The following is a 22536-nucleotide window of genomic DNA, read 5'->3' as shown; positions in this document are numbered from 1 at the left end:
GATATATAGTTATTGCAACTAACTATATATGCGAATTTCTATGGTTTTGTGCGAGTAAATGAAGGTTTTGTAAATGCTAATCCCTAACTATATATGGTCTATAACCAATGGTTTTTTCTGTGAATTTTCATGGTTTTGTAAATGCAAATTCCTAACTATATATGGTCTATAACCTATGGTTTTTTCAGTGAATATATATATATATGTATATATATGAGTATTTATATGTGGGGCACATATATTATAGTGTTTCCGGGGTCCCGCGCATGGGCGGGAATATTCTAATGCTTATGACTATTGATGAGGATCCCCATGAAGAGAACTTGTTCATCTGAAAGAAACAGGTTAGTATTAGATTCCTTACCTTAGAATAGATACCCCAGCAATACCAACCCCGGTGGTGGGTCTGCGAACCAATAATTACACCAGAAAGTCCTGGAGGACGGAACGGCCAAAGAAGCCATCCCTCCGGACTTGGCTGTCCAGACAGTAGTGTCTCGCAAACGTGTGCAGCGATGCCCACGTAGCTGCCTGACAGATGTCCTGCAAGGGGACACCCCGGCCCAGGGCAGTGGTAGCCACCGTGGCCCGATTGGAATGGGCCCTCAGCCCAACAGGAGGCTCCTTCTTTGCCAAGGAGTAACAAGTCTTGATACACAAGACGACCCACCGAGAGATGGTCCGCTTGTGTACCGCCCATCCCTTCTTAGCGCCCACGTAACCAACAAAGAGTTGGTCATCCACCCGGAACTGGCGTGTGCGATCCAGATAGAATGAGAGCGCAAGTTTTGGGTCCAGACGGTGGAGCCGCTCTTCCTCCTTTGAGGGATGCGGAGGCGGAAAGAAGGTGGGCAAGGTGATAGACTGCCCGATGTGGAAGGCCGTGACAACCTTGGGCAGGAAAGAGGGTCTAGTCCGCAACACAACTTTGTCCAGATGGACAGAAAGTAAAGGAGGTTTGGATGAAAGAGCCTGGAGCTCACTCACTCTCCTGGCAGAGGTGATAGCAACCAGGAAAGCAGTCTTCAGAGTAAGAAGGCGGATAGGACAGTTGTGAAGTGGCTCAATGGGAGCGCACATCAGATAAGCAAGAACCAGGTTCAAGTCCCACTGAGGCATCACGAAAGGAACAGGTGGAAACGTATGTGTGATGCCTTTCAGAAAACGAGTTACAATAGCGGACTTGAACAAAGATGGCTGATCAGGCAGCCTTAGAAAGGCTGAAAGGTAGCCCTTGATAGTGCCCAGAGCAGAGCCCTGCTGGGCAAGAGAAAGAAGGAAGAGAAGAACCCCAGAAATAGGGGCAGAGAGAGGATCCACAGCCTTTGCTGCGTACCATGCCACAAATCTGTTCCACCTGCAGGCGTATACCGACTTTGTGGAGGGACGCCTGGCTGCCAGAATGATGTTACAAACTTCAGGAGGCAAGTCAAATGGCCTCAACTGTCGCCGCTCAATCTCCAAGCATGGAGGTGGAGATTGGCAGGTTCGGGTGGAGGACCGTCCCCTGCTGCTGCGACAGAAGGTCCTCCTGAAGAGGCAGACGAACCGGGGAATCGACTGACATACTGAGTAGCTCCGGATACCAGTACCTTCGTGCCCAGTCTGGAGCCACAAGGATGACTTGGGCCCGGTCGCGTTTGATCTTCTTCAGCACTCTGGGCAGAAGTGGTATAGGCGGAAAGGCGTACAACAGACAGCAACTCCACTTGCGACGAAAAGCGTCTCCGAGCGAGTGCCGCCTTGGAAACTCCAACGCGCAGAACTGATGACATTGCGCATTCTCTTCTGTGGCGAATAGATCTAACCAAGGCTCTCCCAACTGCAGAAAGAGACTTTGCGCCACGTCCGAGTTCAGACGCCATTCGTGATCCATCATGCACCCGCGGCTGAGTTAATCCGCCCTGGCGTTCAGAGAACCTGCCAGGTGTTGAACCACCAGGGTCACGCCCTGATGTTCCAGCCACTGCCAAAGGCACAGAGCCTCCTGGCAGAGGGTACACCACCCCACCCCGCCCTGTTTGTTGCAGTACCACATGGCGGTGGTGTTGTCTGTGAACACCTGCACTACACTCCCCCGGACAGAGGGGAGGAATGCCTTCAGTGTAAGACGAATCGACCGCAGCTCCAAAAGGTTGATATGGAGCCGGGACTCCGCCGGAGACCAGAGGCCTCTGATCTCCGCCTCTCCCATGTGGCCTCCCCAGCCCTGGAGGGACGCGTCCGTCACAACTACGTGCTCCGGTTGGGGAAGGGAGAGGGATCTGCCGCTGACCCAATTGCGGTCCGTGAGCCACCACTGCAGCTGTCTTGCAGTGCCCTCTGAGATCAGGACATGGTCGGACAGGTTGCCCTGATGCTGGGCCCACTGAAACTTCAGGTCCCACTGCAGAGCCCGCATCCGCCAATGGGCGTGATGCACAAGAAGGATGCAGGAAGTCATCAGCCCCAGAAGCCGCAGCGTCAACCTGACCGAGACTCGGGATAAAGGCTGAAAGATCGGAATCAAAGCCTGAATATCCCGAACCCGCTGCTCGGGGGGATAACCCAAAACTGCGCCGAGTCTAGAACGGCTCCGATGAAGAGGAGCTTTTGAGAGGGACACAGGTGTGACTTCGGTACATTGATGGAGAACCCCAGCAGGTGCAGGAGGTCCGCCGTAGTCTGTAGGTGGCTGACGACTGTCTGGGGCGAGCCCGCCTTCAACAACCAGTCATCGAGGTAGGGGAAGACTGAAACCCCTAACCTGCGCATGTGAGCTGCGACCACCGCCATCTCTGTGGTGCTCGTGGCCTACCGTGAACCGTAGGTAGCGCCGGTGGGCCGGCAGGACGGGGATGTGGAAATAAGTGTCCTGCAAGTCCAACGCTACCATCCAGTCTCCTGTGTCCAGGGCAGCCAAGACCTGAGCCAGTGTCAGCATTTTGAACTTCTCCTTCCGGGGGAAGCCGTTGACGTTCCGTAGGTCCAAGATAGGGCGTAGGCCCCCTTTGCCCTTCTTGGGTACCAGAAAGTAGTGGGAGTAGCAACCACACCCTACTTCTGGCCTAGGAACACGCTCGATGGCCCCCTTGGCCAAGAGGGCCGTAACTTCCTCCTACAGAAGCAAATGATCCCCCGATACGCGGTGGTATTGCGGTGGCATGGCTGGAGGGGTCGTCTCGAAGGGAAGGGAGTAGCCCCTTCGGACGATTTGCAGCACCCACCTGTCCGATGTGACAGTGCGCCAGTGGAAGTGGTGATGGCGAACCCTGCCCCCCACTTGCGTCACCTGGGCCTGAAAGCATGGACTAGGAAGGTTTTTAGGCGGATGCTGCGGGGGAAGGTGTGGACTGGCCTCGCAGTTGTCCCCGACCGCCTCCACAGCGGTTTCCACGGCCGCCACCGCGTTGGATGTTAGTCTGCGATGCGGGGCTGGCAGCACGTGTGGGGGCACCCCTTCCTTGGCCACAAAAGGAGCGAAAGGCACCCGTTTGTTGGCGCGGGGCCGAGAGGCCCAAGGACTTGGATGTAGCCCTGGAGTCCTTAAAGCGCTCAAGCGCATGGTCTGCCTTGTCGCCGAAAAGGCGGCGGCCATCAAACAGCATGTCCATGAGGGTATTCTGGACATCCGCTGAAAAGTTGGCGGACCTCAACCAGGCGTGGCGACGAATCGCCACCCTCGTTGCCATCGCTCTGCCCAGTGAGTCGGTGGTATCCAGCCCACACCGGATGGAAAAACGTGCCGCATCTCGACCCTCCGCAAGGGCATGGGCGAGTTTAGCCTTGAACTCCGCCGGGCATTGTGGCAGCACGTCCGCGACCGTGTCCCACAGGGAGTGGGTGTAGCGGCCCAAAAGGCATGCGGTGTTGGAAGACCACAGTCCCAAACTAAGGGAGGAGAATATCTTCTTTCCTTAATTCTCATACCTCTTGGATTCCCGATCAGGCGGAGCCGACGGGAATGCGATCTCGGAGTTAGAGGCCTAGATGACCAGGCTCTCAGGAGTGGGGTTGGTGGACAGGAAAGCAGGGTCGCCCGGGGCCGGGCGGTGGCGTCTGGCCACGTTACTATCTACAGGCTGACCTGTAGCGGGACTGGACCAAGTGCCCAAAAGAACGTCAGTCAAGGGCTCATTAAATGACAGCAGAGGCTCAGCCGAGCTTGACTGCGGTTTAAGGACCTCAGTGAGGAGGTTAGTCCTCATGGCCGCGTCAGGGAGCTCAAGGGTCAAGCCTTGGCCGCCCGCGTGAACACCACACTGAAGGATGCCCCCTCCTCCGTAGCAACGGTAGGAGGTGAGACAAAACCAGTGTCTGGCGAAGTGTCCAGACCACTGGCATCCCCAAGACCTGTCCAGTCCTCCTGGGACTGACACGCACGTCTCAGAGGGTCCTCAGACCCCTCCCAATACTCCTCATCACCCATCCCCTGATAATCAGGGTTGTCAAATGATGGGGCCGGTTCATTGAAGTAAAACTCCCCAAGCGGCGTCGAGAGTGGCGCCCAGCGGCGCCGCTCTGGCGCCGGAACCGGGTCGAGGGAGGTATCAGGAACGGCGCCTCCCGAGGACGGCACCGGAGATGACACCTGAGGGACCGGCGCCGGTGAGGTTGTCAGGTCGACCGGCGACGATCCGGATCCAGAAGTGGATCCAGTGGGGCCCTGCGGCGCCAGCGGCGTCGGGGCCGAAGCACCCGACCCGCTAGGGCCCCCAGACGGGTCCGCTGGGTCCGGAGGTGCCGCGGAGCGCGCCGGAGGAGTGAGGGACCTCATGGCCATGAGGAAACGCTCGATCTCCTCCGGCGTCGCTTGCTGCCCAGGGACCGGAGGGTATGGGGCAGGTCGCGACGCCCGTGACTCCGACGGAGCCGCGTGGGCGGTGTCACCCGAACCACCGGCCACGTCGCGCGAGCGTCGGGCGGAGTCAGAAGAGCGATGACGTCTCTTCGACTTCTTGTGCTTACCTGACGACTTCGAGCCTGAGGAGTGATGGTGACTCCCGGAGCTATGATGGCTTCGACCCCGCGACGTGTCCCTCGACTTCCATCCGGACCGGGACCTCTCGCGGCGCAGGGCCGACTGCCGGAGTTAGAGCTGCTTGCGGGACTGCTCCCGCCTAGCTTTCGAAGTTAGGGCCCGGCAGTTGGAGCAGGCCTTGTCGTCGTGATCGACGCCGAGACAGTGGAGGCACCAGCGGTGAGGGTCGGTGACCGACATCAGTCGGTCGCAGTCCTCACAGGGTTTGAAACCTGGCATCCCTACCGGCACTGTTCGGAGTCGAAGACTTGAAAAAGGATCAAAAGAGATCACAAAAAGTTTAGTCAAAAAGTGACTAAGGTACCACTTTTTCCGGATCTGCGCTGCTGGCGCGGAAAAAAGAAGAACTGACGTCAGCACGCGGAGGCGGCGTCTAAGTACTCCGACGACGTCATCACGGCGCCCACGACGGACGCGGAGCCTACCGATGCGCAAGGGTACTGCTACGCAAAAATTTCCAGATCCAGTCTGACACCTGGGGATATTCTAAGGTAAGGAATCTAATACTAACCTTTTTCTTTCCCATTCTAAAGTACCCTGACTGGTATGAATTTGAGAGAATCTAATGCTCCTCAGTAGAGCCGAATTAAACTTTAATCCTGCCATTATTACCAAACCTGATATTATGTGGCTCAAGGAGACTTATCTCCTTAGATCAATAGCAGAGAAGGAAGCAAAGTCCTTGACCAAGCTCCTAGTTCGCAGTTTTATTATGGTTAAATCAGTGCATGAGATTGAGCCATATATACTCTGGCAAGCCTATCTTTCACCGTCGTCTTTTGACCTTTTTTTTAGATTAGGTTTGCTTCACCAGCTGTTGTATCATGATGGAATGTGGTATGAGTATACTGAGCCCCCATTAGGTACTTGCAACCTGCCTTTTAAATTCAATACTCTGCACATTGTCATGATTTGTCCTTTGTATGCACATCTTCGGCACAAGTTTTTAAAACCATTCTTTAAATCATGGTTTTTAGCAGGCCAGGCCACCCATTTTATTCCTGCAACTTCTAGATTCACATACATTTTGTTACAATTTGTCAAAGTTTCTTGTGGGGATTATAAAGCTATTCATCGGGTACAATGCTGAATTTTGAGGTCTAATGAAACTATTAGGATATGACGTTGCTTTTTATCATGGTGTTTTTTTTTATATATTGCTGTATTACTGTTTTTACTGTATTTGTATAATATTATTGGTAAAATTGAATAACGTTTATGAGGATGATGAATTAGCATCTATCAAAAAATATTAGACAATATCTATCAGCCATCATATTAGCCAACTGGAAATGCAATAGCTGTCTCATCACTTTCCAGAAACTGGCTCTCGTCCTTTAGAGTGTAATGGGATAGATACCCTTAAATCTATCTAAAATTACATATACTACCAGAAAAGCATTGATATTTTAATAGTGAAGCCACTATATAAATTGTAATCATGGACATGCAGCAAAGCATTTTAATTATTTCAACAATTATTCTCAGCTATTTCTAGAACAGTATTTGCTTTGGATAATTATGATTAGATACATAAGGGGCTTCTGAGACTTTCCATTAATCATGGCATTCTTCTTATGTTTTATACATTTGTTCTTAGAAAAGTAGTGTGTGTACTGGTAAGTGACTTCTCAGAGATTGTAATGCCAAGTCAACCGCAGAAAGTGAAAGCATTTCTTACACACGTGTGTTAACAAGCATAAACTCATCATGTTTCCCTCAGTCAGCCTCCATTATGCAGGCAATCCATTTCTGTGCGTCTTACCTGAAGAGTGATCTGCTCAGTCTGGCCTCGAGAGGAGAGACTCATGATGTAGCCGTCGGAATGCCGCGTCCTGATCATCACCTGTAAAAGGGTCTTGCGAGCCGAGATGGTGGCGGGAAGTCCATAGAGAATGTGGCTAGCCGCCCCAAAGGAGTATCCTCTGGGAACTAAGAAATGATGACAAAAAAGACATCAAGGTCGGTAATATATGGGTAAAATGAAATAGTTTATCGCTCTTCAGATTATCATTATTATTATTAGAAGAAGAATGTTAATACTGTTATTTATTTCTGCAATGCAATGACACGTAGAAGGCCTAGGCGTGTTGTAGGTCCTTATATTTAAATTTTTAAGATTTTCCTTGGAATGAGCTAACACTAGTGCATGGCTTTGGGGACTTGTGCACTTGCTTGACCAGTTCCTTTGCTCACCTGAATGGGAGGGGCATGACGAGTTACCCTTGTCATTAGCGGCGAAGAGGTTAAAGACCATAGCTATTTTGAAAAGGGTACTCACAGTTCCAGTGAATGTTCTTTGCTACACAGTCATTTTGAGCTTGCACAAATTCAAAGGCAGGTAGGTGCTTTTATAAACTCTTCAATATGAGATGCTGGTATCGTTGTAAATTACAGAAGGATTTCGTATGCCTCAGGTTCCTTGTAGCTATGTCTTGATATGCATTTTGGTTTCTCAATTTCATTATTGTCGTATCAAAGAGCAAAAAGAAAACAAGCCATAATTATCGACAAAACAGTTTTACACAGCTAAGCTGTTTTACATCTTGTAAACATACTATGAAGCATTATCCGGTGAAATCAACCATGTTCCAACGCTCCCTCGTGCTGCAGGCTCAATATCCTTCTCATGAGACAACATTTAGTCATAAAACGAGGGAGAGAAACAATAAAGTCCAACACAATACAGCATCAGCATCTGTTTGCATAAAAATAGAAATATAAAACTCAAAGGATTATCCTGTAATGATCATCAACGTTACAAACATACCCCCCTGCCCTTACCCACCCCCCCTGCTTCCATTCATCGAATAAACTGCAATGAAAGGGGCTTTCATGTGCCTGTGCGTATATTGTGAGAAGGTCACACGGACCCTGAATGTTCCTTCGGTCATGCAACTAAGCTGCTCCGCTCGCCAGTCTCAACCACCTCTGCATTTTCTCAGTCTGTCGCCCCCGGCCAAGCTTCACCAGGAGACTTCAGCACAGCTTGTACCATAATCCCACAGAGTAAGTCATCTGCACCCCTGTCATCCCTACGGGTTTGCCTCATGTGTGCCTCCACCGCTTCAGCCCATTTGAGTAAATCGTTCCACCAGTTTTCTTGTTTGGGAGGGCGGGTGGGGTCTAGTGCTAATTCAGCTGAATGCTATGTGCCTTTTAGCAAATATTAAACCTAACACTGTAAATCAGCAGCTCAGTATTTTGTTTGGATTATCAGGAAGGAGGCCAAGCAGGGCCAGCTTTAGAGCTGATGGCGCTAAGCTGCTCCGCTAGCCCGTCTCAACCACCTCGGCATTTTCTCAGTCTGCCGCCCCCGGCCAAGCTTCACCAGGAGACTCCAGCACAGCTTGTACCATAATCCCACAGGGAGAGTAAGTCATCTGCAACCCTGTCATCCCTACGGGTTTGCCTCATGTTTGCCTCCACCGCTACAGCCCATTTGAGTAAATCGTTCCACCAGTCTTCTTGTTTGGGAGGGGGGGTGGGGTCTAGAGCTAATTCAGCTGAATTCTATGTGCCTTTTAGCAATTATAAACCTAACACTGTAAATCAGCAGCTCAGTCTTTTCTTTGGATTATCAGGAAGGAGGCCAAGCAGGGCCAGCTTTAGAGCTGATGGCGCCCGGTGCGATAGTCACTTTTGGCACCCCCACCCCATGACTGCCTCCTTGGATTCTCTCAATACCACCGGGCAAAAGTGCCCCTCATCTCTTCAATCATAAGCTTTTGCTAAGCACAGTGACCCCTCCCTGAGGTCAGCGCCCCCTTCACAGGTCAGCGCCCAGTGCGGCCGCACTGCCCTAAAGCTGGCCCTGAAGCCAGGCACACACTGTTTAATTGTGCCCTTCACCTCCCATCCCATCACCTCTTGAAGATGGTGCAGTATCCCAGCCTAGTATAACATTATACCCAGGCACCGCCACACCATATTCAGAAAATCAGCTGGCCCTGCATCTAGGATAGCACACTATTCTGGAGGGGTAGCTTGTAGCAGCCTCTTAGATGAGAGGTACGTCATGTGCACCATATTAAGTTGAATTTGTTTAAACCGTTCTCTAACTGAGACCTTTCTCCTTCTGTGTGTGTCCTTGACCAATCTTTAGTCTAAAAGGTTTCTGCACTTTCACGCTGGCATACCACCTCCACACAAAGTGGAGTCTAAAACCTAGCAGCGCGGAGCGCGAGCTGTAGATATGATTAATGAACCTACGTCCCCCGTCATAGAAAGAAGTATCACCAAAGTCTGGGTAGGCTCAAGGGCCTCGGGAAGGATGGCCAGAGCTGTCTGGCCATGGCTGCTATTTGGCCGTATTGGAGAAATTGACCTCTCCCCAGATCAAACGTTGCCTTCGCATCCATCATGGTTACAAGTGACCCTCCAGATGCAAATCTTACAGCATAATACAACCTCTCTCCTACCACCGGTTTAGTGCCATAATTTGCGACATCTGCTCAAAAGGGCACACTATTCATATATCTAGTACCAGCGCATATGGCACTCTGCCTACACCCCTCACTGCTCTTCCCCACAACCAGCACATCTGATGGATCAGATGCAGAAATCAATCAAGCATGACACCACCATGCTTCAACTAAACCCCCATCTTGGAACCGTTGTGATTGCACTCCAACAAGGCCCTCTCCCAATTCTATTCCCCACCTAGCAATGGATAGCGTGTTGTAAATGCGCCGTTAAGTATTAAAGTTCCAGGTCGGATACCTCCACTCCCTGCTTGTCCCATTCTCTCTGGAGGCTTCTAAGCCTTACCATGTTGTGTTTACCAGCCCAAAGGAGCTCCACCAGCAAGCTGTCAAACCCTCGGAACACCTTCTTTGGTATACCATACGAAGCTCCCTGCAGCACATGCAAACATTGGGGTAGGACCACCATCTTTATGAGATATGTGTCCAATCAAGGACAACTTCAGCATGTTCCAGAACATTATAGAGGGGTGCAGATTTGCAATCACACACCCTAAATTTAACTCGTATGTGTGTTCTTTGTCGGCGATAGAAATGCCCAAATATTTAACATGATCTACCTGCCATGTTAACCAACCTCCGGCAACCACGCAAGTGACATACCCGCAGTTGCCCAAGTGGAAAGAGGGCCGACTTTCCCCTGTTGACACAGAGTCCCAAGAAATCCCATAATTCCTGCATTACTTTAAGTAATATGGGACCGGATATATCAGGTCTGCGCAAGTATATCATAGCGTCATCTGTGTATACCACCACATGATTCATGTTTCCAATAATTATGCCCCACAAATATAGTGTTTGAATCTGTTGAAGGTGACATGCCAGAGGCTCCATCTCCAATGTGAATATTATGAGGCACAGGGGGCATACCTTTCTGGTGCCCCTCTGTAAAAGTATTTCAGTGGAAACATATCTACCTATTTGTACTCTCGCCCGCGGGCAACCATAGAAACATTTTATTCAACAAATATAGTCATGCCTCTGTCCATTTCCTATGCAGGACCTGCCAGATATAGTCCCATCTCATTGAATAAAAAGCTTGCTCTTTTTCTAAGAAGGCCAGAGCATACTGGTCCTCTTCAAATACCAGGGCATGCATAACATGCATTAAGTGGCGATGGTTTCCCAGAGTATTCCAATGTGGTATGAAGCCCGATTGGTCTGTGTGGACCACCTGGGTGAGATGTGGAAGCAATCTAGTTGCCAGGGCGTGACTTAGGATATTTAGACCCACATTCAGCATGGAAAGCAGTGGATATGAACTTAATTCACAGCGCTGAAATGCTTCAGCCGCAGTGGGAGGCAAGGGGTCTCCTCTTCTAAAACCGAAAGTGTGTCTGTTTGTTTGCTTTCGTTTTAGGTTTCGCCTATTATCATTCGCTTGCGAATGTAATAGGCAAAAATTCAAGGGCTCGATCGACTCGTCAAACCACTGCGGTTTCTTCACAGTGCATGTGAGTCACGTGACCACAAAAGCGGGTCACGTGACCACACAAGCACGCGCATCTCCCTAATCCACCTGCCACACTTCTCTCTCCTCGCTCGCATTCCCGCCCCCATCCGGCTTCCCTCCGTGCATCTGCCTGCCACACTTCTCCCCTCGCTCGCATTCCCGCCCCCCCACCAGGCTCTCCCGCACCCATTCGGCTTCCCTTGTACCCTCTTAAGCCTTACGTCACAGACCGGTTTATTTACATAATTTGAGTGGTCGGCGCTATAGGAGCACACGGAGCAGCGTCAGTCCCTTGTTGCTAGACCTTCCATATGGAGATATGGAAATAAAATCACACACAACAGTTTCTTTGATATGTTGCCTTTAAATTGAACCAAACTTCAATCAGTGTTTTTTTTTCACAACGGTGCGCCCTTCTGCCCGTTACAGAAACAGACAGCAAGCGATCCCGGACCAGCTACACGCGCTATCAGACCTTGGAGCTGGAGAAGGAGTTTCATTTTAATAGATATCTCACTCGCCGGAGGCGCGTTGAGATCGCCAACAACCTCTGCCTGAACGAGCGACAAATCAAGATTTGGTTTTAGACCGGTTTATTTACATAATTTGAGTGGTCGTGGCTATAGGAGCACTCGGAGCAGCGTCAGTCCCTTTTTTTTTCTTTGCTTGACTGTGTTTTCTTTCCCCCCTGTTTGTTTGACTGTTCAGCATAGCATAACCAGAGCGCCTGCCCCAACCTAGAGCTGAGTGAGGCCCGCATCCGGTTTCCAGCGCTCTGCGCAGATCTGCACTGCATTCCCCAGTGCTTGTTTTTTATTGATTTCACTACTTCAGTAACATACTTACATATCACTATGATTTTTTAAACACCACTGAATGCAAATCACGTTTTATTTGGATTTGATAACACCGTATGTAGCAATACATATCTCTCATTCAGGCTGACGTGGAATTATGTTGTTTTTGGGTCGTGATGTTTTATGGCGCCAATAAAGGTATTTGTTTTTAAAAAAAAACGTTGAAATCAGCAATATCGATATATTATCGATTGCGTCGACCAAGCTCAGTCCATAAATATTAATGACACTCGCAGTACATTCATTAGTTTCTAAACTCAACATTGCAACTGGCATCGTTTATAAAAAGAAGAGAAGCTCGCGAACGCTACTTTTATATAATACGTGTCCACTTAATTTTGTGTCTCAAGGTTCATTATTTGAACCTGCGTTATTAGACGCAAATTCAAAATGACCATCAAAAAGTAACTGATTTTGTTGCTAATTCCTGCAATCCTCCTCGGGTCAAAGTTCGTGCAAATTCCGGCATAAATGAATACGGAATGCGATTTTATTAGCGCTTCTCTAATTGCGCGCCACGTTGGCGGGTAACACCCGCATATATCTGCTCTCACACGGATACATATCGATGTCCGCCATGCTGTCTCCGAGATGACAAGCCAGCATATTTTGTTTTTGTCAATTAAAGAAGCTGAAAATAAGAGGAAATAAGAACCGCTCATTTTTTCACACTGTTGCAGAAAAAAACGTGTATTTGAGTTTGTTAATCAGATCTGTACAATTGCTGAAATATAGCATACATCATGTGTACATTACTCCATTCGTTTCCATTTGATAGGCACATACAATTAAAATTAGCTGGAGATATCCGTGCTATATTAAGCCACACCTTTATGTGGAAAAGGGCATGTTATATCGATTATTCTGTTCCGCACACCAGTAAGGGGGGGTAGGGGGGGTGGGGGGTACGAAGTTGTCTGTTTTGCAAATTATAAATGCTGATTCTTGTAAACAATGGTATAACACAGGGTTATTATTCCCGCCGTTGCAGTTTGTGTCACCACCCAAGAATACTGAAGAGCATCACATTCCCTACAAAGCAAGTTTTTCACTTTAGAGCCCACCGCCGCTTCTTGCCCTCGTGTTGGGGGTTGCAAGTAAATATACTTAAACATATAGGGAAAGAGTCAAACCCTTGGCCAGAGCGAGAGTGCGATCTTCAGCAGATAGTGAAATAGATTTTAAATATTTACATACTTGGTATTTACAGTGCTTGCTATCGCGCTACGATGATGCATCCAATAACGGGGGGTGGAGGGAGCTACGCTCCAAAAAATTACACTAAATACACTTAAACATTTCAGACGTTAAGTGTAAAAAGTCCTGCCACTTTTCAATTTTAATCACAGCACCATTTTTCAATCGGACTGTTTACACCGCACACAGATTTTACTTTATTCACACGGCACCTCCTCAAACTTTACGTTTCTTTCTAACGCTAGTTGCTCCTCCAGTTGGTGATTTCCAGCCCGTCCTTTCCCGGAGCGTTTGATTCGAGGTGCGCTCGGCCTGTTTGAAGATGCGCTGCATTTCAAAGGGGGGGTTTCCCTTCTAAGTGTGAGCGGTGTAAAGATCCCAGTCCGGCAGGCAGATAAGCGCCATCCTGCCCCCAGCTGCGGCAAAACCCCGGATTACACGATCCCAGCTCGGGGCCCCCTTTGAACTGCTGCGTCAAAACGCTAAACCCTACACAGGGGAAGAGTGTTGGGTTCATCGCGGGGTGAGGGGCCGGGCCGGCAGTGCGCAGCAACTGGTACTACATGGGTGGGAGGGGGCCGTCCAGTAGGACCGGATCTGCGCGTTTTACTGGCATATTGACTTCCCACCCCCAGCTTTGGTGTAGTGCACCCTTGAAAGGGGGAGGGGTATAAATAACTTTATTTACATTATTTGAGGTTTCACATTAGGCTGGTGACAACGGAGAGAAACCTAACAATATCAAATTGCGCCTTTACACGTGAAACCCCCCATCAATATCAACATGCCATTCACACGGTGAAACACCCCATCAATATCAACATGCCATTCACACGATGAAACTGAAAAGGATACAACGGTCCACTCAGAACTATATCAAAACCCTTTACAATTGGCAGAGGAAGATCAGCATTGCGAGATGCGAACCAGTATGAAAACAGAGATATATAAAAACAGTAAATAAACACTCCCTTTCATAGACATAGAATCTATGGCTATAGGCAGGGCCAATGGAATTATGCAATCGTGCAGCAGCAACTTTTTCCGCATATTTATGGTTGTGTCCCATTTGCCACACAATCCACCGTCATCTCCACGTCCTGCAGATTTTAACCAAAAAAAGGTTTCTAGCTAAAGCAGATCAAAAGTTACTAAAACTCAGCAACCAGTGTTGTGGGCAGGGAAAGGCTCTTTAGACAGGCTGAGTGGGAAACTTTCTGTTACTTAATGTGATGTTTGTGTGTTACATTGGTGGTAAAGAGATGAAACCTTTTACCAGACAGTGTTAAAATGTGTAAAAATGACAAAATAAAGAAGTAACACTATTAAAAAAAAAACTTAATCCAACGTCAGCAATGGCCTTTGTTGTTGACATTATGCACCCTGTTGCCCACCAACACCATGTCCGCGCTAAAACCAGCTCTGCCGCAGCTCCTGCTTCAGCACCAAGGACAGCCAGGACAACTCTACACCCGGCTTCTTGTGCCAGATAAAATCAAACTGCCTGTCGTGGCTTGGTCCAGGGACCTGCATCACCTTTATCCTCCTTGGGTTCCACGCAATGTAGATTTTCCTAGTACTTATGACGGAAAGTCTTAATTTTATTAAAGACACGGAGGCGAGTATTATGCCTTCTTTTCTTGCTTTATTTTGATTAGCAGCAAGATAAGTAAACAAGCACTGGCGTTGCCAATAGGTTTCGCATTTGGAAAGTTGGAGCTATTGGTTTTGTAAATGACATTTTATATTTATATATTGTTATTGACAATGCCAATAACGATATATAAATATAAAATGTCATTTACAAAACCAATAGCTCCAACTTTCCAAAGGCGAAACCTATTGGCAACGCCAGTGCTTGTTTAGCAGAGGAGACTCCTTGCCTCACACTGCAGTTGAAGCTGTCACCTCCGTGAATTAACCCCCTCCTGGGATATTTGCACGGAGGACGGAACAAAGGTCAGATTGTAGTGAAGTGCGCCCCCCCCCCCCCCTGGGATGGTGTCGCGCCCCCCCAGGGGGGCGCGCCCCACAGATTGAAGAACACTGCTCTAGAGGGTCGTTCCCCTGTTTCGGTATTAGGACTACGAATGCTTCATTCAAGGAACCCGGGAGTACCTCCCTCTCCAATGCCTCATTGCAGACCAGTAACAGATGATCCACCAGTGTCCCAGCAAACGTTTTATGCAATTCTGCCGGGATCCCATCTCCCCGAGGCAATTTGGCATTTTTCAGAGCACCTATGACCATCAGCAATTCCTGCCTTGACAACAGGGTCCCAATCGAAACACGGTAGTCCCGTGAAAGACATGGCAACTGGAGGCCCTCTATGTCCTCCGGAAACTGGGCAAAACCCTCCTCGCAGGTCGTTGCAGTATAAACTGCCGTTAAATGTGCAGTGAAAGCATCATTTAACGCCTTCACATGATGCTTTCTGCATTATGGAAGAAATCATCATGTGAAAATAAATCACAGAGATCCCCTTCTAGGACCCTTGTACAAGGGCAAGTGGAAAAGATATATAGGCTCAATGGAATGAGCAATCTCCAGTGGCGTCTCTAGAAGTGAATTGGGGGAAGAGAGGGCACAGAGGTGTCTCTAGAAGTGAACTTGGGGATAAGAGGGCACTGATGAAACTGGTGGCACTTCCAAATATGTCATCAGTGATGTCACTGACCAGGTCATGAATGATGTAATATGTGACGTCATCAGCAATGCATTGCGGGTAAGCGAGTTACAGTTAGCTGAACTAACTATAACGGGGGAATTTCTATGGTTTTGTACGAGAGACATGTCCAACTAACTATAATGTCCCTGAAACCTATGGTTTTTTCAGTGAATTTCTAAGGTTTTTTAAATGCTAATTTCTAACTATAACATGCCTGAAACCTATGTTTTTTTTTAGTGAATTGCAAAGGTTTTTTAGATGTAAATTTCTAACTATAACGTCCCTGAAACCTGTTTTTTTCAGTGAATTTCAAACGCTTTTTAATTGCTAAGTTGTAAGTTTAATATTTATAAAACCTTTCTTTTTTCTGTAAATGAAAAAAAATAATTGAGTGATATTTTCGAATTGTAGTCGTTTTTTAATTTATTTTTCAATATTATGTAATGTCTTGTGTGTTCTAAAATATATATATATATTTTTTTTTAGGAAAAAGTGAAGTCACGCACCCATCGTGCACCCATCTCAGTGGGTGTGCAGATTAAAGCCGCCATATTGCTAAAGTAGTGAAGGATGCGCATTTGGTGTGCAACGGGAGCATTGTGTCTGGCCCCGCGTAATGTCATGTGCGTATGGGATCGCGTTGTGTGTGCGTTTGGTGGGCGATGGGTGCGCGGTGCCTGGCCCCGCGTAACGTCAAATACGTATGGAATCGCGCCGGGTGTGCGACCCCTGCAAAATTTTTTAATGATTTAAAACTATATGTATATAACTTTAATGTATACATGAGGGCAAGAGATTATCTAAACTATTTATCAAAATAATATATTTGTACTTGTACTAAACTTATATTATTGTTAAATATATTTTCGCGTATTCACGTCGGGTGCACTGGTTGCGCACCGAGTGCGTGACACCCATCTGACTTTAAAAGAGAGCATTTGATTGGTTCATATGGTTTCCCATTCTAACAGTTGAAGAATCCCACCCATTTTAGTCATTCTCTCTGCAGCTTCACAGGATAGACACCTGTTGTGTTTTTGCAGCTAGTCTGTACATTTTTTGGGTGTTTTCTGGAAAGATTTGGAAATAGCTTCTTCCAATCCTCAGCAAGAATATACTTCTGATGAAGAAGAGATAGAAGAACCACCTCCCCAAAAGATACCAGAATCCATTGTCTGGAAATTTTTCACCAGCCCAGATGGTGAAAAGAGTCTCAACGCAAGGAAGGTCAGTTGTACTCTCTGTCCACGGATTTTGTCTAGAGGTAGTGACAAAAAATACTCTTGTGGCACGTCGAGCATGTACAATCACCTCCAGACAATCCACCCCAGACATTTTGCACAGGAGCAGATGCGACGTGCCCAACAAAATATGCAACAAGGTGACCAGGGAGCTGGTCCCAGCACTTCAGGAGCGTCAAGTACATCATCTCGAGGGCCGGACATACACTCAGAGTTTGGAAATTTAAAACAGCTATGCATAAACTGCAACGCCATCCTATGTTGTGGTGAACAATCTGGGGATGCTGTTTGTTCTGCAGCAGGAACCATTGTTGCTATTTTTTTGTTGGAATGATTTTACAATTCCCAATGTTAAGACTTTATCCTTTTGCTTTTTTCGGTTTTCCCAAAACACCAAAATAATTTACGAAATAGTTTTTAAAAAACACCAAAAAAATGAAAAACAAAAAAGAAGACTAAAAAGAGTTCTGTTCAGAACTACATTATCAGGTTTAAAAAGAGCAATAACTTCATGCTAATGTCTGCATGATTGCTGGAGTATATGTGTTGAACATGATTGATTCAAAGAGTGCATGGGTAGCGCATGGTAATTGTATGAGTGCATGAGTACTGCCTACATGATTGTACAAGTGTATCTGTAATCCGTGAGTTATTGCATGAGTGGATGGATAATACATTGGTGACTGTATTAGTATATAAGTGGTGGTTGAGTGATTGTGTGAATGAGCAGTGTATAAGTCGTTACAGGACTGCACGAATAGTGCACATGTGATTGTAGCTGTGCAAGTGTTATTGCCTGGGTCATTGCATGAGTCCATGGTTAGTGACACGACGATTAGAGTACTGTTAAGAGAGTGCATTGTGAATTTATAAGTGCGTGGGTATTGGCGGAGTGATTGGATTAGTACATGGTAGTGGCTGGGTGATTGGAGGAGTGCACGGAGAGTGACAGTGTGATTGCTGGAGTGCATGGTTATTACCTGGGAATATGAACGTGTGAATGAGCAGTGTGTAGGTGGTTAGAGGACTGCATGGGTAGTGCACATGTGATTGTAGCACTGCATGTGTTAGTGTGTGGGTGATTGTATGGGTACATGTTAGTGACTGGATGATTAGAGTACTGCAAGGAGAGTGTATGGTGAATTTATAAGTGCTTGCATATTGACAGAGTGATTGGATTAGTATATGGTACTGACTGGGTAACTGGAGGAGTGCACGGGAGTAAGAGTGCGATTGCTGGACTCCATGGGTACTACCTGGGAAAATGAAGGTGTGAATGAGCAATGTGTAGGTGGTTTGAGGACTGCATGGGTAGTGCACATGTGATTGTAGCTCTGCATGTGTTAGTGGCTGGGTCATTGCATGTTATGTTATGTTATGTTATGTTAAAAACATTTATACCGCGCACGGTCACCAAAATGGTTTCATGGTGCTCAAAGACAACAGCGGGTAAGCAGTGCAGCAGAATAACTCAATAGGCTAACTGGAAGAAGTGGATTTTAAGAAGTTTGCGAAAGTGGACATAACTGGGGCAGAGTCTGAGAGAAATGGGGAGGGAATTCCACAGAGTGGGGGCCAGTAAAGAAAAACACGAGCGACCATACTTTTTACGTTTGTACCTTGGGACCATCAAAATGTTGTGGGAGATGGACCGAAGTCTCTCGAGGGGGTGTACAGCTGAAGGCTGGAGGTGATGAAGGCAGGAGCCTGATCGTCAAGAGCCTTAAAAACAATACAGCCAAGTTTGAACATACAGCGGTAGGCCACAGGAAGCCAATGCAGTCTCCTCAGCAGGGGCAAGACGTGTTGATGTTTAGGCTGACGAAAGACCAGTCTGGCCGCCTGGTTTTGCACCAACTGCAGCCGGTGTAGATGGAGAGCCGGTATTCCAACATAGAGGGAGTTGGCGTAGTCAATACGGGAGGTGACAAGAGCCATGATGACAAGGATGAGCGCCTCAGTGGTGAGGAACCTACGGATTTTGCCTATCCTGCACAGGTGGAAGAAGCAGGATGATGTAACTGCATTAATTTGGGGCCTCATAGATAGGTCACTACTTATAATGACGCCCAGGCTCTTTACTGAATTGACAGGGCAGGGCGAGGACCCAAGAGTGGGTGACAAGAAGCTGGAATTCCAAGGGTTGGCTGGCCCACCCATCAGCACCAGCTCCGTCTTGTTGGGGTTAAGCTTCAGCTGGCTGTAGTGCATCCACTCAGAGATAGCAAGCATGGTGGATTGAAAGTTAGTGCAGGAAGAGGGGGAGGAATCAACAGGAAAAATCAATTGTAAGTCGTCAGCATAATTAAAGATAGTAGCTGGGGTGTGACGGAGGGAAACCATGAGGGGATGCATATAAAGGTTAAACAGAAGTGGCGACAGAGCAGAGCCCTGAGGGACTCCACAGGAAAGGGGGAAGTAAGAAGCAGAGAAAGTGGACAGGTGGACTGCCTGGGAGCGCTGGTGCAGGAAGGATCTGATCCAGTCAAGGGCAGTACCCTGGATGCCCGCATTGTTGACACGGTCGATCAAGATGGTATGATCGACCGTGTCAAACGCAGCCGACAGATCAAGTAATACAAGAGCCTGGGCGATGTTCTTGTCGGCACCTTGTCGTAACACATCCATCACGGCCACGATGACAGCTTCGGTGGAATGAGCTGGTCGAAAGCCGGCTTGCTGGTTATCCAGAAAAGAAGAACCCTCAATAAATGTGCTGATACAGCGAGTGACATAAGTCTCCAAAACTTTCCCCAGGTACGGGAGAAGGGAGATTGGACGAAAATTACTCATAATCGAGGGAGCTGCGCCGGGTTTCTTAAGAATGGGAACTACGACCGCCTGTTTGAAAGAGGCTGGGACTATGCCGGTGGCAAGCGAGTTGTTGAGCAATGACAGCGGGGGATCCGGACAGGCTAAGAAAGCTTCTTTGAGGATTTGAGGGGGGCAGCAATCATTGAGAGCCCGAGCTCACTGAATTTAACAAAGAAATTAACTCGGTCGGGGAGATGGGGGAAAAACATCCAGACGACATGGGTACTTGGGTACTGACTAGATCATTAGACTACTACAAAGAGAGTGCATAGTGATTTTATAAGTGCTTGGGTTTTGGCGGAGTGAATGGATAAGTACATGGTGCTGGATGGGTGATTGAAGGAGTGCATGGGTAGTGACAGGGCCATGGCAGGACTGGAAGGGTAGTGCTCAAGGGACTGTAGTAGTGCATGAGTTACTGCCTGGGCATTGCATGAGTACATAGGTACATAGGTACTGACTGGATGATTAGAGTACTACAAAGAGAGAGGATAGTGACTTTATAAGTGCTTGCGTATTGGCGGGGTGATTAGATAAGTACATGGTACTAGCTGGGTGATTGGAGGAGTGCACGGGTACTGACAGGGGGATTGCTGGAGTGCATGGGTACTACCTGAGTAATTGGAGGAGTGCATGAGGAGTATCTAGTTGGTTAGAGGACTGCATGGGTAGTACACAGTTGATTGAAGCAGTGCATGTGTTAGTGCCTGGGTCATTGCATGAGTACATATATAGTGAAGTGAAAGGATGATTAGAGTACTGCAAAGAGAGTGTGTGGTCAATTTATAAGTGCTTGAGTATTGGCGGAGCGATTGTATAAGTACATGGTGCTAGATGGGTGATTGGAGGAGTGCATGGGAAATGACAGGGGGATTGTTGGAGTGCATGGGTACTACCGGGGTAATTTGAGGAGAGGATCAGTAGTACGTAGGTGGTTAGAGGACTGTAAGGGTAGTGCACAAGTGATTGTAGCAGTGCATGGGTAGTGCTTGGGTGACTTAATCGTACCTGTTTTGAAGTTGATATAAAACTGATTGAAACATTTTTTCACTTCTTTTTTTGTAAAGTAAATTTAAAATATTTTAAACTTTAGTAGTATGGCCTGTAAAAGAGAAGACAAAACTCCTGTTATTACATATAATTTTATTGTTTTAAGAACACAACATAATTTTACAATTACATAACATATTCAGTTTGCTTTTTCTGCTGTCTTCAGATTCTATTGAATTTCACCATACACAGTGATTTCAGTTTTCAATAAGCAATAATCATGCCTCAGTTAAACCTCATTGGCTACAATACTGCAACTGCGCAAAAGCTGCACAGTGATTTCAATTTTGATCATCAGTTGACAGCGGGCAAAAACATACAATCAATAAGATTGTTAAAAAATACAAATCTGTGTTCAAAATATCTACAACAAACTCAACTATCTATTTACATTTTCACAAATGAACAGCCTCATTAACATTGTATATAATACAAAGATCAAATATATCAGCACCTTCTTTTGAACACAATTTTCCAAATGCAATATCAAAGAACAGACTCAATAATTTAAACCATATTTCTCGACATCTTCCCAATAGGCCGAATGATGTTTCTAAGAACATTTACATTAAGGCTATCCAACATAAACTTCTGAATTCATATTCACATCTTCCGAATAGGCCGAATGATGTGTCTGAAATCATTAGTAGTGAAAATATCCAAAATATACCCAGTAATTCATGTTGACATCTTCTCAGAATTTTGGCATCAAAAATAGATATGAATTCGGTAATTCATTAGGCAATGGCGGCTTACTTTCGTCCTTAGCCGCTGTTGAGTCTAGCGGTCTAGTGTTGTGCATGTTCTATCTTATCGCACACAGGTGCCGCACATCATATGATTCCCGTACGATATATATACCTTACGGTTGTCACGGGCTCTTCTCTCTTACCGGTGCAGAAGGTTTACCCGTGTGGCTTGGACTCCGAGATCCTCGTTATTTTCATGTTAGGTAAGCCCGCCTCTATGCAGCTGTCTTTACATCTGCTTTGAAATTCTACCCTGGTCGCTTTGTAAGCCGTGTTTTTTGCCTTTCCGTAGGACTGTGTTTGAACTATATGTCTTCCTGACTCTGGTGACTGCATCGGTTGGAGTTTCTACCCCGATGCCTGATTATGTCCTGCCTACTTGTATAAACGAGGTAATAACTCTTGTTGATATTTCGACTGTTCGTTGTTAGATCTGGGTCCTAGGTACTTTTTTAGACCTTTTGGTTTATATCAGACCGCATAGCCATATTCAGTTGTAGCTTTTCAGTCGACGGCGCATAGAAGATTACGATCTACCTAAGCTAATGATGGCTCCTTTGTGAATTAGTTGTTGTTTCTCGGGTTTCTTTGTGTAATTTATATTATTCGCAGGTGTACTTACAGGCGAATGTCTATTCCTTGTTTTTTCTTATTTAGAGGACATCATCCAAATAAACTTTTAAACTTCACGTTACTGGTACCAGGAACGTTGTGATTCTACATTTCCTCTGAATCCCTGCTCTTTTGAAAATTCAGGTGAGCTTCTGCTGTCTGTTGGGGATATTCAGCTCTTGGATATTTTGTCTGTACTACATTTTGCTGTACAAAAACTCGATATGGAGTAGGGCTGCTAGCGCTAGATTACTCTCTAGTATATTTGTATTATATGGCCCTACTCTTTCTCGCTTTACATATACTACAGCACAGAGACGGACATTTCTGCGCTTGAAATTACTCTGACCTTCATTTATCGCAAGGCTTGCCGTTAACCATCCTTATGGTC

The 22536-nt window shown here is 47.0% G+C and overlaps 1 protein-coding gene and 1 pseudogene across 1 annotated transcript in view; both read right to left on the bottom strand.

The window, feature by feature from the left end:
- LOC147677808 (neural-cadherin-like) overlaps positions 1-22536 on the bottom strand; it is a 684133-nt gene that overhangs the window by 124685 nt on the left and 536912 nt on the right. The window contains exon 28 of the mRNA XM_086945589.1: positions 6786-6952. Within this exon, the coding sequence (XP_086801715.1) occupies positions 6786-6952 (167 nt within the window). The remainder of the gene's footprint in view (positions 1-6785; positions 6953-22536) is intronic.
- On the bottom strand, positions 20901-21053 carry LOC147677810 (U4 spliceosomal RNA; annotated as a pseudogene).

Source organism: Lissotriton vulgaris, chromosome 12, assembly GCF_964263255.1.
Source record: "Lissotriton vulgaris chromosome 12, aLisVul1.2, whole genome shotgun sequence".
NCBI lineage: Eukaryota > Metazoa > Chordata > Amphibia > Caudata > Salamandridae > Lissotriton > Lissotriton vulgaris.
The sequence above is the reverse complement of the archived record's forward strand: the minus strand, read 5'-3'. Positions and strand labels throughout refer to the sequence as shown.